General features: G+C 42.2%; 1 protein-coding gene across 2 annotated transcripts in view; it reads left to right on the top strand.

Annotated features, from left to right (window-relative positions):
- The first annotated feature begins 3,159 nt into the window (after window positions 1–3,159).
- Rab5a (RAB5A, member RAS oncogene family) overlaps window positions 3,160–16,942 on the top strand; it is a 31,398-nt gene continuing 17,615 nt past the window's right edge. The window contains exons 1-3 of one of the 2 annotated variants that reach the window (XM_036167937.1): window positions 3,160–3,482; window positions 4,456–4,547; window positions 7,930–8,184. In XM_036167937.1, the coding sequence (XP_036023830.1) occupies window positions 8,022–8,184 (163 nt within the window). In that variant the 5' untranslated portion in view covers window positions 3,160–3,482; window positions 4,456–4,547; window positions 7,930–8,021. The remainder of the gene's footprint in view (window positions 3,483–4,455; window positions 4,548–7,929; window positions 8,185–16,942) is intronic. The other variant, XM_036167936.1, reaches the window with a different exon arrangement.

Genomic DNA, 16,942 nt, shown 5'->3' with positions numbered 1-16,942 from the left:
TATGCTGTAGCAAATTAAGATTTACCTATGTATAGATTTTTAAAATATCAACCTTTTGTTACAGGTTTTAAACTAGCTTTTTGTTACAGATTTTTAAAACCATACTCAATGAACTTACAAATCCTGAGATAAAGAGTTTACACAATGGTTTCAGATTTCTTAAGAACAGAGAGCAAAGAAATACAGAGATAAAATATTTTCAAGAGTGGAAAGTAGAAAAAATTTAAAGATAAGAAACTTTTGAAAGTACAAAGCAAAGACTGTTTAGATATGAGAGACTTTGGAATCATTTGTACGGTGCCAGAAGTTATTACTATATGCAAGAACTTAGGAATTAAGTATGCCATTTTTGGCCATTGAGCAAGCAGGCAATACTGAGGCCAAACTGTTTGCAGTAACACAATGAGGCTTTAATGAAATCTCTCAGTCCGAGGAGGAAACTGAGTCTAAAAAGTAAAGGAGAAAGGGTTGAAAACTGAACTCCACCCAAGGGAAGATTCCAGTAAGCTTCAAGAGAGAACTAAGAGACAGAGAACAGGTTTGCCATGAGGATGAGGATCACAAGCAGGACCTCCAACCAAGGGAGGATTTTAGTATCATATAGGCCCAGGAGAGCATAGAGAAGCTGCAGGACTTCCAAAAGGGACAGGGTCTCAAACAGAAATTCCACCAGAAGGAGGATTCCAGTATTGTAGAGGCCCAGAGGGTGTTAGGAAGCTGTTTTGTTTACTAGGTAGCTCCTGGGGGAGATGAGGAGAACAGAGTAACAATATATAGGCCTGAAAAGGCATAAAGATAGATACAGCAGGGGGAGGAAGAAAAAAAGGGGTCACAAGCAGGAACTCCACTCAAGGGAGGCCTAGGAGAAAGTAGAGAAGCTTTGAACTACAGCTCCTAGGAGGAGGCAAGGAATCTCTAGGAAGGAGCTGAGAACACAGGGAACAGAAGAAGTAAGTGTTGTGGTGACAAGAATTTCAATCTAGAGCGTTCCCAAGAGGACTGAGAGACTTGCCAAATAGAAATGTCCCAAATCACAGAGCAAAGGCATCACTTTCCACATGATAAAGGCCCAGGAGGGCAAGAGGAGCTTTTGGCACACTGGTGTGTCTTTTGTAATAGTTCAACAGAAACAAAGCAGGAAGCTCCAGGGTGACACTTTCCAAGTAGAGGAGGGCAGACAAATGGCTAGAGCAGTTAGAAGAAAAACAGCTAAACATGTGGACTAGGAGAGGCTTTTGGGGAAAGGGAGCGTTCCAACAGAGGCAGAGGAGAAATTGTCTTAGAGAAATGCCCAGGTGACAGGTGCCCAGGAAAATGTAGCAGGCTCCAGGAGCTAGAGAGAATGAGATGACACTTACCACGTGGTCGAGAGACAAATGGTTAGAGCAGGTGAAGGGAAGAAGTAGCTGAGAAGATGGGTTCTAGAATTCAGAGTCAAATATGGTGTCAGAAACCAGCAGAAACAAATGATCCATACATACTTTTGGAGAGCCAAATTAGCAGCTTAGTTCAGTTAGGAGAGGCTGAGCTGCTTGGGAGGGGGCTCTTCTAGGCCCCTCCTGGTTTTAGTCACCAAATGAATTAAGTGAGAAATGACCGCTCCAAGGTATGGTTGAAGAGATTTTTATTGTAGATATAAGGGAAAGTACCACAGAGGCATCTGGATAAGTCCAGAGCAGGGAGAGAAAGTGCTAGACTGAACCAGGCCATGGGTTGGGGGTGGGGATGTGGTTAAGGAGAGTGGAAGACAAAGAGAGTGTGGGCTTAGGAGACCAAGAAGAGGGGGGTGGGGAGGGAGACAAAGGGGAGAGCATGGCCAAAATAGGGTTATATGGGAATGAGAAACTGGCAGAGGGAAGAGCCCAGCAGAACCACAGATACTGAGTCAGCCTGGAGACTAGCTTGTGCTTCACTATGCTAATAGGCACCATTGATAGCCATTTGTCCCTTAGAGTGGTGACCTCCTTTTGGTCTAGGGAAACAGGTGTCAGAATTTGGGGGGTGGAGTTTCTTTGGACCTGACAGTGTGAGGATTAACAGAATGTTTTAAATAGGTGTGCTGTGGGGAGCCGTGAACATTTTGGGCTGCTGTTCACTAGAATTTTAAAAAGTAGTGTTCTGGAGCCAGCTGCAGGATAGAATCTTCATCACCAAACAGACAAAGATCTTGGCCACATTACTTGCTCAACTCCCTCATTCATTTCCACAAACATGACTCCTGGCTGCCAGGGGCGTTACTAGACACGGGTTTGTAAAGGTGCGAATCAATGGGTTGGGGATGTGGTGTGTCTGATCCTAAAATGGCAATATGTTGGTTTCAAAAAAGCGGACTCCAAAGTGTTTAGTATTTAATTCAAAGGTAAATTCTGAATAAACGTAATTATTAGCGTTTGTTCCTTTCCACTCCTTACGAAACACAGGTAAACCATCAATAAAAGCGAGTTATTCTTTTGAGGTTTGCTGCGTAAAGTCAGCTTCTGAACGGAAAGGACCCTGATCTCCGAAATGATCGACATACCATTTCCAGGGACACACCAGCCCCTCGCCTAAACTCCTTTGCTGTGCAGCTGTTCATCCCCACCAGGCGAAAGACCACTCCCTCAACTGCTAAGACTAAGTGATGTGAGGCCTGTGAGCGAATCCTCGGAGCGAATCTCGCCACAATGGAAGCGAGGCTGCCAGTACGGCCGCCTAGCCGACAAGGGCGATGAGGACTAGGCGCCAGTCCTGAAGAGGCCCAGGTGACTCAGGTCTGGCCCCACGCCCCCAAGGCTCACAGCCTGCGCAGAGCGGTACGCGCCCAGATGACAATGGCGCTGGTGAGGGCGGGGCCCGCAGGAGGGCCCAGCAAGGATCTGCAGAGGCCCGGCCGACTGCCGGAGAAGACACGTGATCCAAGCCCCGCCCCCTCACTCCTGCCGCTCCCTCCGGCCGGGCAGCCAGAGCCGAGAAAGATGTCGGCTCAGATAAAGAAGGCGTTTGCGAGGGCCCGACCCGGCGCCTCCAGCCGACGAGCAGAGGGCGGAGGCCAGATCGCGCTTGGCGAGGTCACGTGGCGCCGGCCCCGCCCCTTAGGAGGCCTTTGCGGGGCTTCTAGGAAGGGGAGACAGCGGAAGTGACCACACGGCGTACTTCGCTGCGTGCGGCTACGTGGCGGAACCGGCGGAAGTAGTTTCTTCGCTGGACCCTGAGTGTTTGTGTTTTGGTTTGTGAAGGAGCCTGGCCGCCTGAGGGGAGGAGACGGAGGGAGGAGGAGGAGGAGGAAGAAGTCAGAAGTCGTCGGAACTCGAGTGCGGCGACGGCGGAGGAGGAGAGAAGAAGGCGGAGCGGAGAGGCGGAGACGCAGCCCGGCAGGGGCGGCACGGCGCTCGGAGCCCCGCGCCAGCCAGTGTGAGAAGCAGCGAGCAGGCGGCGCCGCTGCAGCTGCGGCGCATCCGATCTCCGGGCCGCGCGTGGCCTCGCTGCCGGGAGCCGCGCCCCAGGTAAGCCGCCGTCGGGGTGCGTGCCCTCGGCCCCGGGCTCTGCCGGGCCTCAGCTCTGGAGCCTGGCATGAGGAGACCCACTGAGGGAGAGGCGGGTGCCACCCTCTTCCCAAGATGGCGCCGTGGGCCGCGGCGGTGCCCGGCCCGGTTCTGGGGTCTCAGTCGTGGCCAGGCCGCGTCGGGGCTGAGTGGGTGGCTTAGGAGCACGGCCTCAGGGCCCGGCCGGGCCGCTGGCCCTGACACCCCGAGTTGGTTCTCGAGAGCTCCGGGAATCCAGGCCTACAGCAGGTGGGGTTTGGGAGCTCCGCCTACCTCTGACTGGCTTGGCCGAGCTATGCGAATGGTGGGATCCTCTCGTCTCTTCCGTGGGACATGGTCGAAGCCGCGGGGTTCTCTGCAAGCAGGTTAACATCCTGACACTTCCGGAAGTTTAAAGCTCGGACTGTCACACTTGGCATGTTTAGTTTTTACCTTGCTGAAGTGGGTTCAAAGTGTTGAATCAGTTGCCTTGCAGGTAACTAAACAACAACAAAAAACTCTGAGTGTACGTCTCTCGGTATACTCAGGACTGGCCAGATCATTTTTAATGTAAAATTTGAACTCGTAGGGTTGTGAGCAAGTACAGACAACAATTCCTGGCACAATTTAAGGACTTAGTAATTTTTTAAACCAAAGATAAGAGCCGTATAAAATAATTGCCATTTTCAAGATTTAAGATATGTATTATGCGAAAGTTTTGTTTTGCGGGATAAGAAGTACAAGCAGTGAGTACAAAGGATTGCGTGTGTCCAGGTGTGTGTGTGTGTGTGTGTGTGTGTGTGTGTGTGTGTGTTTTGCCAGGGATTGAATTCAGAGCGTCTGTGTGCTGTGCAAGGGCTCTACTGAACTAATCCCAGCCCTTGCACTTAATTTTTAACATTAATATCGTGGTCAATGTGTGTATGTTTATAATTTGGCTTATTTCCTATTTGAGGTCTTTGGAAGTAAAGATTCAGTAGCTTTGAACTTTAAAAGGCGCTGAATATGGAGGCACCCATCTGTCATCCCAGCACTCTGGAAGCTGAGGTAGGAGGATCCAGAGTTCTAGGCTATCCCTAACTTACCCCTGTGCTTGCCTAGGCTACAAGACTGTCTCAAAAAGATGAAGTGGGGAGGGGAGGGAGCACTTTTAAAAGCAAAACTAAGTATCAGTTTTTCTGTGAGAATCCTATGTTTCTTTGAAATTTTGGAAGTACCATGGACATTCACGGCAAGTTTTGTCCTGGATAAGTCATTTGTTTTGTAGGTAAGGAACTATTGGTAAACGTTCAGGCTGAAAATGTATCTGAAGGTGTGTTGGTGCCTTTTCAGTCTGTATGACAGTGTATTGATCTACAGCATTATCTCACCAAGAGGCCATTTAAACTGCCAATTTTAAACACTGTGTACTTAGTAGGTACTGTATTAGAGACTACGTGTGTTGTACTACTTAATTCTCACAGTAGCTATGCAATGTTAGAATATAATGGAGATTAAGATTTGGAAATTAAAACTTTGCCCTGGCAGAAGTTGGTATATCCAGGAATAGACTTCAATGTGGTTTTGTGGGTTGAGGAGAAATGGGAATTTTATTTATTTAGAGACAAGTACTGACTGTGTAGCTCTGGATAGCTTGAAACGTGCTTTGTAGACCAGGCTGTCCTGGAACTCAGATTCATCCACTTTCCTCTGGACTGTGAGTGCTGGCATTAAGATCTTGGACTGCCAAGTCTCTTTAGGGGTTGGGGGGCGGGGGTTATTGAGACAAGGTTTCTGTGTGTGGCTTGGCTGTCCTAGAACTGGCTCTGTAGACCAGGCTGGCCTTGAACTCAGAAATCTGCCTGCCTCTGCCTCCCTAGTGCTGGAATTAAAGGAGTACACCACTGCCAACCAGCAACCATGTCTGTTGTTTTGAGACAAGGCCTTGCTATGCCTTTTTGACTGACGTTTTTATCTCAGCTTCCCAAGTTCTAGGACCACAGGCAAGTTCCATCATGCCAGGGTAGAATGATAGTTTTGTGTTCTCTTGGTTATCTGTAAATGTGTCAGTATTTATTGGTAAAGATAAGGAACATTCAAAGGTATTAACTAGATCACACCAAAAGGAGGTGGTATCTTAAAAACTAAGCTGGGCTTGGAGGTGCATACCTTTAATTCCAGGTTTGGGAGGTAGAGACAGCAATCAATCTCTCTGAGTTCTAGGACAGCCAGGATTACATAGAGACACCTTGTTTTAAAACAAAAATAACACAAAGGTCTTATGGATATATTTATCAGTGAATTAGCCATTATCAAGAGTGTTTTAAGTATCAACTCAAGTTTTATGGGGAAATATAAATTTCTTACTTGAAGTGTAAATTAAATGTAGCTGCTTTGGGACAGAGAATATTTTCTTTAGGGAAGAAATCCTTAGTACGTTTTTGTTGTTGTTTTTTTTTTAATAAGCTTATAAACCACATTTATTTTAGTTTATGTGTGTGATTGTGTGTATGTGTTCCTGTGTGAAGGTGTATGGAGCATTTGTGTGGAGATCAAATGAACAACCTCGGGTCTTGGTCCTCACCTTTTCACCATTTCACAAGGTTCCCTGGATCCAAACCCAAGCTTACACTGCAAGGGCCTTACTCAGTGATATTTCTTCTTCTCTTTTGAAACAAGGACTCTGTATAGCCCAGGCTAGCTTAAATAATACTTCACAGCCCTCCTTCCTCGAGGTCCTTGGGTATGGGATTACAGGCTTGCCCCATCCATGTTCCATGTATTGATAAAAGGTTGGACTAAAGTATTCAAGTTGGCTTGTAAGTAAACTGAAAAGGCTGTTTCAAATATTTGCTGGTTCTGCTGAAATTAAAGACAAGATGGATGTCTTGCTGCATATCTTAAGAGCCTGACTTATGAAGATTACCATCCTGTGCTACTTTGTGACACCCTGTCTAAAGAGGAGGGGGGAAGACTGCCTGCCATTTCATGTTTTTTTAAATGCAATGTTAAAACAGATAATACACATATTTTTAGCCCAAAAGCTACCCCCCAAAATTACTGTAAGTAAATAGGTCACTCTTAATCCTTTTCTTTTCTTTTTTTCGAGACAAGGTTTCTCAGTGTTGTTTTGGTACCTGTCCTGGATCTTGCTCTGTAGACCAGGCTGGCCTTGAACTCAGAGATCGGCCTGGCTCTGCCTCCCAAGTGCTGGGATTAAAGGCGTGCACCACCACTGTGCGGCTCCTAATCCTACCAGATAGAGAAATCCTTATCAGCCAGGCATATAAACTTTGGAGTTAAAAAAATATTCGGTGTTTGGGAATTACTATTAAATGAAAAATGTATCATTTAATGGAGGCCTTCAAATAGTAAACTCTGGGATTTGTTCTAAAAGCTTTCCAATTACTAGCATAATTTTCTTCAAAATAATTTTAATCCAAGTAGTATGACAATAAGAACCTGATTTTCTTTTCTTCATTTTAAAGATTTTTGTGGCTATAGTTACCTTTATGTCTGTTGGTGTTTGCGTGTGAATGCCAGTGCCCAAGAAATCCAGAGGAGAATGTCAGATAACCTAGAGCTGGTGTTGCAGGTGGTTGTGAATCACCCTATAAGCTGAACTCCAGTCCCCTAGAATAGCAGTACTCAGGCTGCTATCTCTCCAGCGCCCACAACCTGATTTCTTGATTGACCTCTCAAGTTGCTCTGTCACAGTTGCTCTGTGATCTCAATGAAGTTACTTAACCTTTTGGTACCTGTTTCCTCATTTAAAAGAATTGTAAGAGTACTTGATACTATTGAGTGGCTGTATTAAATACTTAAAATACTAACTGGCACAAAGCCAAGTCTTATTTATTTATTTATTTATTTATTTATTTATTGGGCCTAGAGCCTGCTGTTGGCTGGGCAAGCACTATCCCAATCCCTAGTCCCAGAGTGAAATTGTTAAAGGTTAGTCGTTGTGTTTTGCAGTCGGGTCTTATGTGTTTGTGGTTTTGCGCTCCTGCTTCAGCCTTCCCAAGGTGGAATTGGTGTTGCTCCCACACCCTGCTGAAAGCTTGCCTCTTCCTTTCATTAAGTTTTTTTGGTTAACATACGAAGAGGTGGGTTACAGGTGATGTTTTCGTTTGTGTCATTCTTCCCTGTCTTCTCCCATCCCCTTCCTCTCTGCAGATTGTCTCCCTTCTGCTTTCATGACATACAGATTCTGTTACTTTCCTCTCTTTTTTTAGACTTCTCACCCTTCTTTTGAAGGTTAACTTGAGGTGATTTTAGTTCAAATCTTGTGCCATTATTTCCCTTGAAAAGTGCTGAAATCAACTAAATGACATTGGCCTTCTACTTGTCATTACAATACTCTATTATTACACTTAACTAATACTAAGTGACTAATATTCATTTATTTAGTTTTGATTTGTTTATTTAATTATTATTTGTGTCTCCACAGGTATTTTCTACAGAAAGAAAACTAAATTGATACCTTGCACCCTGGAAGTTCATTTAGGAATTTGAAATTGGGGACTTCTTTCAAATTTGGACATGGCTAATCGAGGAGCAACAAGACCCAACGGGCCAAATACTGGAAATAAAATATGCCAGTTCAAACTGGTACTTCTAGGAGAGTCTGCTGTTGGCAAATCAAGCCTGGTGCTTCGCTTTGTGAAGGGCCAGTTTCATGAATTTCAAGAGAGTACCATTGGGGGTGAGATTATTTTCTTTTAATCATTTAACTGAATCATACATTAATAAATATTTGTTCAAAATGTGATCTTGAATAGCTAAGTAGATAATACAGGGAAGGAAAAAAAACTTTCAAGCAGACCTTGGACTTTAAAATATATTTTAATTTGGTGTTTTGTTTGTAAACAAAGTATTGTACCCTTAAGCTATTCTGAAATTTCTATAAACTTATTATCCTGCCTCCACCTCCTAATTATTTGGATTGCAAATGTACATTACCAGCCCGGCATGGTTTGGGAGATTAAAAGAGTATTTAATGGGAAAACTTTGAAAAACAAGCTAAATGGGGTGGCCAGGTTTATCATTCTGGCATTCTAGAACCTGAAGAGGGAGGACTGTGAGTTTCAGACCAGTAGCTTTGACACAATGAGATCCTGTCTCAAAAAAGGACAGTGGAACACAAAGTTGAAATGTCTTATTTATTTAGGTAGGAAAGTCTTCTTATCAAGACAAGATCTTGCCCTATATCCCATGAACTTTTGGTGATCCTACTGCTTTAACCTACCAAATGCTGGAATTACAGGTCTAGTCACTATGCCTAGCCTATTTTGTTTTTGAGACAAGATCCCAAACATAGCAAGACTTAATTTCATGTTTTTCCCCCGGGGGTTGGGGTGGGAGGGAGTGCATTCATAAGATAGGTCTCATGTAGCCTAGGCTGGCCTGGAACTAAGTTAGGTAGTTGTGGAGGTCTTCTACCTCCTGAATGTTGAGATTACAGGTGGTGCTGGGGATGAAACCAAGGATTTTGTGCATGCTGGGAAAACATACCACGAACTAAGGTATGTCTCTAAGCCTCAGTCATTTTTCACACCGTGTTTTTAACTTAAATCCTTTCTCTGTTGAATACTACTTTGGTTAGCTTAGGGAAGTCACATGTTTATTTTCTTCTTACATGAAACAGAAATAACAGTACCTTAACTGAAATGAAAACAGATGTCTTAATTAATGTCTTAACTGGCAGAGAATAAATGCTTAGTAAGTGCATCTAAACAAATACCAGTGTAGCTTTTTGCTGAGTCATTTCTAGCATTGTTGATATGTTACATAATAATATTTTGGGTGATTGTTGCTTAGTTGATTTGGGGTTTTAAAATTTTGTTTGAGTAGGGGCTGCAGAGATGGCTAAGCCGTTAGGAACACTGGTTTCTCTTCCAGGGGTAAGAACTTTAAGCCCAAACCTTATTTAGACCAGTGGTTCTCAACCTATAGATGATGCTCATACAGCAGAGCAAGGAGTAGCTACGGGTTATCACATATAGATAAACAAGGAGGCAAGGTTTCTGCCATACAACTGGATCAAGGAAGTCCTTTCAGAAGGGTGGAATATCAGATATTTACATTATAATTCATAGTAACAAAATTAGACTTAGAGAGTAGCAACAAAATAATTTTATGGTGGGGGGGTCACTGCAGCATGAGGAACTGTATTAAAACATAGCATTAAGAAGGTTGAGAACCACTGACTTAGACAATAAAGTTTCTTACTAAAATTTACAGTTGCTAGGCATGGCAGTGCATCCCTTTAATCCTAGCACGAAGAGGTACCATTAACCATGTGAGAATGGAGTGTAGTCCACCTTAGAATCCCAACCCTCAGGAGGCTCAGACCAGCTACCACTGTCTTAGTTAGGGTTTCTATTATTGTGGCAAAACACTATGACCAAAAAGCAAGTTGAGGAGGAAAGGGTTTATTTGCTTTATATTTCAGCATTGCTGTTCATCACTGAATGAAGTCAAGGAATTCATAAAGGGTAGGTTCCCAGAGGCAGTAGCTGATGGGGAGGCCATGGAGCGGAGCTGCTTACTGGCCTGCTTCCCCTAGCTTGCTCAGCCCACCTTTTATAGAACTCAGGTCCAGCTGCCCAGGGATGGCACCACCCACAGTGGGCTGGGCCCTCCCCATTGATCACTAAATGAGAAAATGCCTGACAGCTGGTGGATCTCATTAAGATATTTCCTCAGTTGAGGCTCCTTTCTCTGATGACTCCAGCTTGTGTCAAGTTGACACATAAAACCAGCTAGTACAGAGAGCCTCTCTCAAAAAAAAAAAAAAAAAAAAAAGAGTAACTATTTACAATAACATACTTGTGGTGGTTTATGTCTGTTGTAACCCTGGTACTTGGCAGTTGAGAAATGAGGATTGCTTGAGTTTGAAGGCAGCCTAGGCTACATAAGATATGGCTCAAAACAACAAGAAAAACAAGAACCAAGTAAACCAGTAACAAATGAAATACAAAAATGTTAAAAATCAAATATTACCTAAATCTGAGACTACCTAAAGAAATTAATTCTGCAAATTCACTTGCACAAATGTATGAGCATTTTGTAGCCAAGTTTCTGGAATTAGGTCTGGTAAATTCTTGCAGTCATTTTAAGTTCATTTCCTTTTTTTCACAAGTGTGCCTAGTCATGTAGACTGCATTAAGTGGCTTTCACTCAACAGCAAATGAGTTACTTGTTAGATTACTTGCGGAGAAAGTGCAGGTAAATGGAGTATTACCTGTATATATGTTAAAGTTGCTTCTAGTTATTACAGTTGGTGATAATGTAACTAGAATATTAGTGGTGTAGATCTTTTGTGCTCACAATTTTAAAGTGTGGGTATGTTTATTGGTTTAATGTCTTCATTTGTTTTGTTTTAGACACAAGACTTTACTCTTTAGCACAGGCTGACCCAAATTCACTGTGTAGCTCAGCCTGGAATTGATCTCATAACCATCTTACCTTAACCTGCTGGAATTATAGGTTTGGGCCATCACACCAAGCACATTTTTTTTGTTTCTTAAGACAGTGTCTATGTATATTATCTCTGCTGGCCTTACTTTATTTATCATTATGTTTATGCATTGCATGAGTATGTACAGAAGTGTGCCACCATACATATTTGGAGGGCAGAGGACAACTTTCTGGAGTTGGCCTCATACCACTGTAGTTTTCCATAGATCAGACTCAGGTCATCAGGGGCTTTTTTTTCCCCCCCACCCCCCACTTAGCCATTTTGCCCACCCAAAATTAGTTTTCATTGATAGATAACATGATAGTTTGATTCAGTCATTGAACAGTATATGCATGTATCAAAACTGTCAGTTTTGTAAGTATACTTAACTTTTATTCCTCAGTTATACCTTTTGCTCTGTCCTTGTAGGGCTCCAGGGACATGCCTGGCTAGGTTAGTGAGGGATGAAGAAAAGACAAATGATGGACACACAAATTGCTAGGATTGAGTGAACTGGGATCTCTAATTGATAAACCACTGTACCCTAGAAGCTCAACGAAATTTATTATATAGAGTTGAACAGGGAGGCAGGGCTATTGCATACAGCAGAGCAAGGAGTAGGGGTTGTTACATATAGATAAATAAGGAGGCAAGGTTTCTGCCATACAACTGGATCAAGGAGACAGGTTTGGCTAATCTTGGTAATGATAGTGGCTGTATGGGAACCGTCCTCGGGATATAAAATCCCAGGGGAAGAAAGCTATGGTGGAATTTTCTGCACACACTGTCAAAACTCAAACTCATCCCTCTGAGCCTGAGGCTATGGGGTCCTGATGGGGTGTGTCTGACAAACCCATGTCAACAATACATATTGGATACCTTACACAATCAGAGCTTATTACAACACCTTAATAAAACTAGGGGGAAATAAGTTTATTCCAAAATAAAAAGAAAAGCTAACTGAAATTTTTACATTTAACTATGTTTGTCTTTGTTTTGGTTTTTGATAAAGGGTCTCTGTATTACAAGCTGGCTTAGAACTCAAAGCAGTTCTGCATTAGCCTCCTGAGGGCTGGTATTTATAGGTGTGTGCCACCATACTCAACTTTCACATTGTTGATGGTACTGTTTGGTTTTTTGGTTTGTTTTGTTTTAGATAGGATCTCATGTAGAGCAGACTGGCCTCCAACCTATTGAGTGAGCTAGCCTCAACTGATTGTCCTGCCTCCACCTCCCCAAGTTCTGAGACTACAGATGTGTGCCAGTACCATCCACTACTTTTTGTTAAAGCTACTTTTTAAGAAAATGGTAGAACACCCAAATGTCGGAAAGGGTGTTATTATTTGAAACAAGGGTAGCCCAGGCTGGCCTAGAATTCCAGGTCCTCTTGATAGCCGGACCTGGTTTAATACATAGTTTTTATACATGAATAAAGGGTGCTTTTAAAACGCTTTCACTGTTTAAAGATTTTTGTTGTTGTTGCTGTCTGGTTTCTTGTTTGGGCATTGAGATGCTCTTGATCTGTATGTAGCCTTGGCAACTTTTGGCTTACAGTGATCTTCCTGCCTCAGCTTCCCTGAGTACTGAGACTATAGGCATCAGCCACCACATCTAATTTATTGTGTTTTTTAATACAAAGATAAAATTGGTGTATGGTGTCCATTGGTTTTAAGTGGAAGAATATTATCTTTATGCATATTATTTCCTCTTAGAACATTTATCTCCATGGATTTGTAGGTTGTATTAGATGGTAGAAATTTGGTTTTTCATACTAGTTTGTTCCACTTAGGACCTTAGGAGATGATGTTTCAGTAGTTATAGTATCAGTCCTCACTCAGTATAGTTGAGATATTACTGTTGTGTGGTGATATATTGTGCACCCCAATAAAAGTAGGGATCAGAGGACAGAGCCAGTCACTAGATTAGACTTAGAGGCTAGACAGTGATGGCACACACCCTTAATCCTATCACTCAGAAGACAGAGCTGGATCTCTGTGAGTTCAAGGCCACACTGGGAACAGAGCCAGGCATGGTGGCACATGCCTTTAATCCAGGCACTTGAGATCTCATGCCTTTGCTAACAAGTATTTGGGAATCACACATGCCTTTAATCCCAGCACTAGGAAGGAAGGAAGATGGTAGGGCACAGAAAAGTATATGAGGCGTAAGTAAACAGTAAGTTTTGCTCTTGAGACTGAGGATTTCCTAGAGGTAAGAACTTGTGGCTGGCTTGTTCTACTTCTCTGATCTTTTGGCTTTTACCCCAATATCTGGCTCCTTTTTTTTTTTTTTTATTAATAAGACCTTTTAATATTTGTGTTACATCTCGAATTACAGAGTTGAGTAGGATTGATTGCAATCCTAAGACGTTTATAAACACTTGGGCCCTGTTTACACATCTTGCAAATGAGAGTATTGAACTGTCGGGGCGGTGGTGGCACATGCCTTTTATCCCAGCACTCGGGAGGCAGAGCCAGGCGAATCTCTGTGACTTCGAGGCCAGCCTGGTCTCCAAAGTGAGTTCCAGGAAAGGCGCAAAGCTACACAGAGACACCCTGTCTCGAAAAACCAAAAAAAAAAAAAAAAAGAGAGAGAGAGAGAGAATTGAACTGGATAAGGATTTCTAAAGAACACCTTTTGTTGATGTTCTGTTTTGTTGACAGTACTGGAGATTGAACCTAGTTCCTCATATATACTAAGCTAGTGCTCTACCACCATGCTACATCCCTAGCCCAGGTGTTCCTTTAAATTGCATGTGATGATGCACACTTTTTATTCCAGCAGTTGGGAAGCAGAAGCAGGCAGATCTCCTGAGTTTGGGGCCAGCTTGGTCTACGTAGTGAATTCCAGGACAGCCAGAGCTATATAGTAAGACCCTGTATTAAAAACAAAACAAAAAATATTGGGGCTATATTTAGTGTTAAAGTATTTGCCTAGCATTCATAAGGTCTTAGTTTCAGTCCCCCTCCCCACACACACACCACCACCACAGAAGATATGGTTACACATACACACCCCTGCTATGGTCAAGATTTTTTATTTTTTTTTTTACCCTCTTAAAATTGATTGCAAAGAATCACTATGAATCATGAAATTTTTTGCCCTGTCTCAATTTTGTTAGGGTCAGAGTGCTGGTACTGTTCAAGTATTTGAAGCTCCTCAGCCAAATGGGTTGACCAAGGAGCTCTAAGCTAGTATATTGCCTCTGCTGATTCACTTGACTGTTGTTGTGTACTAAGGCATAGTAGGTTGTCTGAAATTCATTACTTAACTGCAGACACTATTCTACCTGAAATCACATGTGACTTAACTCTGTTAGCTGAGTATAATGATACACACCTATAATCCTGGCACTTGGCAGTTGGAGGATAAGTTCAATAATAGCTAAAAGTATATATAGTAAGTTTGAGGTCATGTCTCCATAAAAAGGAAACAATAATTCAAGAATTTTTTGTGGTTGATATGTTTTGAGACAGGGTCTCTTATAGCCCAAGCTGACTTTGAAATCACTCTGTAGTGATGGCCTGATCCTTCTGTTTTTACTTTCCCAATGCTAGAATTATAGGACAGTGAGACTGGAGTATATAGTGCTGGGGACTGAACCCATGGGTTAGTATGTGATAATACAAACTACTACCACCTAAGTTACATTCTTGGCTCAATTTGAGAAATTTTTGTTTTTTTTTTATTATTTTGTATGTATCAGTGTGGGTACTCTGCATGTTGGAGGACTCTGGGGGTCAGAGGACTAATGTGGGGAGTCAACTCCCTTTTGCCATGTATTCTAGGGACAGAACTCTGTTTATCAGGCTTATGTGGCAGGCACCACAGCCATTTTTTGCTGACCCAAATTTTTGTTTTTAAGTAATCACCTAGCTTGATGTAAGCATAAATTCTAGCAACTTAATGGCTCAATCAAGAAGAGATTTTGGTTTTTCAAGATAGGGTTTCTCTGTTACAGCTCTGGCTGTCCTGGAACTCATTTTGTAGACCAGACTGGCCTCGAACTCACAGAAATCCATCCCCTGCCTCTGCCTCCCGAGTGCTAAAGTCATGTGCCACCACTGCCCGGCTCAAGAAGAGATTTTTATTGGTATTGCATATTGGACTTTTTTCTCTTTGTATTTTTAACATTAGGGATTGAACCTCGAGCCTCACCCATGCTAAACAAGAGCTCTCCCACTGAGTTATAGCTCAAACTACGTTTTTCCTCATTTTTATTTTGAGTCAGGGTCTCAGTAAATTGTTCTGGGTGTCTTTCAACTCACTGGCTCAGAGCAGGACTTGAACTTTGAATCTTCCTCCTACAGCCTCCAGAGTAGCTGAGTTTTTTCTTTTGTTTGTTTTGTTTTGTTTTAGATCTAGTCATATATTGGACTTTGAAATCTCTCTGCCTCTCCCTTCTTAATTTCTTTTTCTTCTCCCTTTCTTCCCTTTATTTTTTGAGACGGTCTTGCCATATAATCCAGGCTGGTCTTGAAATCACAATTCTCTTGCTTCAGTTCCTACTGAAATGACAAGACACTGGGGCAGGGTGGTTATGTTTGGAAAAAAAAAAAAAGATAACAGGAGTACATTTTGAGGCTTTTATTACATTTTTATCTAATTTGTAAATTAAATTTCAGAAAGATGTTACTTTACAGAAACAATTCGACTTATTAAGACCAGGTACCTTAAGTGTATACATGTACATACATGGGATTTAGACCATGTATTTCCAAGTTTCATCAGTGTATTAGCATGGTTGTATAAAACATTAATAGTTGAGGAAAGCAAGGCAGTAGCTTAAGTAGTTTGCCTCAGGTTTTTGCAGTTCACTCAAAGCAGGTCCTTCTTCAGTGCAATCATTGTTCTATAAGTGTGCACATGGGTTGTTTTTTGTTTGGTTTTTTGCAAGAATTTAAGACTAGAAAATCAGTACACATGACAAGCTTTGTGTTGTGTAATCGAATATTTGGAAGTTATTGACTCTTTTATGTGTCAGCTAAAGAAAATAATGTGAAAGTGTTTTCAAAAACTTTGTCTTAGAAAAAGGAGGTAAGAAGGCTGGGTATGGTGGTGCCTTTAATCCTAGCACTTTGGAAGTAGAGACAGGCAGATCTCCATGAATTCCAGGCCAGCCAAGACTTCATAGTGATACCGTCTTAAAGTAGAAAAGGGGGTTGGAGAATAAGAGATAATGGACTTAAGAAAGATGTCCAAGATACCACTTTATTGTTTGTCCTCGGAGGCTGCTCTTTTCCCTCTCATCTCTGTTTTGCAATTCTTAGAACTGTACATTATTTTATAAATTTTGTTTGCGTGTGGTTGCATATATGGGATTGGGGGATGACTTGCAGGAGTTGTTCTCTACTGCCACCATGTGGGTGCTTGAATTGAACTCAGTTGTAGCAAAGCTGGCTTTTATATTTATTTCAGCCTAGGTTTTCCCTGACAAGATAAGAGCTGAGTTCAGGCATGAATATTATGAAAGTACCAGGTAGAAGCTAGAGGCTTTTCTTTTTTCTTTTTCTTTTTTTTTTTAAACCCACTGAGCTAAATCCCTAACCCCTAAAGACTTTTTTATGACCAAGCTCAAGTTATAGTATCAGTGCCAGTTATGTTGTAAGAAAAATGTACTGTGACACCATTGCTGGTAGGTCTCCTGGAACATAGTCATTGGCTATAAGATCTTAACAGAAGAGCTTCCTTAGTTTTCTTTATAATGGTCATATGATATGACTGTTACCCTTTTTTTTTTTTTTTTTTTTTTGCTAATGATAAAATTTCTGTTCTCTTTGTCATACTTTCTTTAGTACCTTGCAGTCTCATTTTTGTGGTTTCTTGTTTTTCTTAGGCTACTTTTACACACACACACACACACACACACCCCACACTCAGACACCAGACCTAGCACTAAGTTATGCAAAACACCCTACTGCTACGTCCCCTGCTCAAGTGTTAGACATTTAACTCTTGCCTTTCTGTTTGTGGTTTCAGGTTATAGTCCTGTAGTGGATGT

This window comes from Onychomys torridus, chromosome 18, assembly GCF_903995425.1.
Source record: "Onychomys torridus chromosome 18, mOncTor1.1, whole genome shotgun sequence".
Classification (NCBI taxonomy): Eukaryota; Metazoa; Chordata; class Mammalia; order Rodentia; family Cricetidae; genus Onychomys; species Onychomys torridus.
Note: the sequence above shows the minus strand (reverse complement) of the source record. Positions and strands in the feature narration are given on the sequence as shown.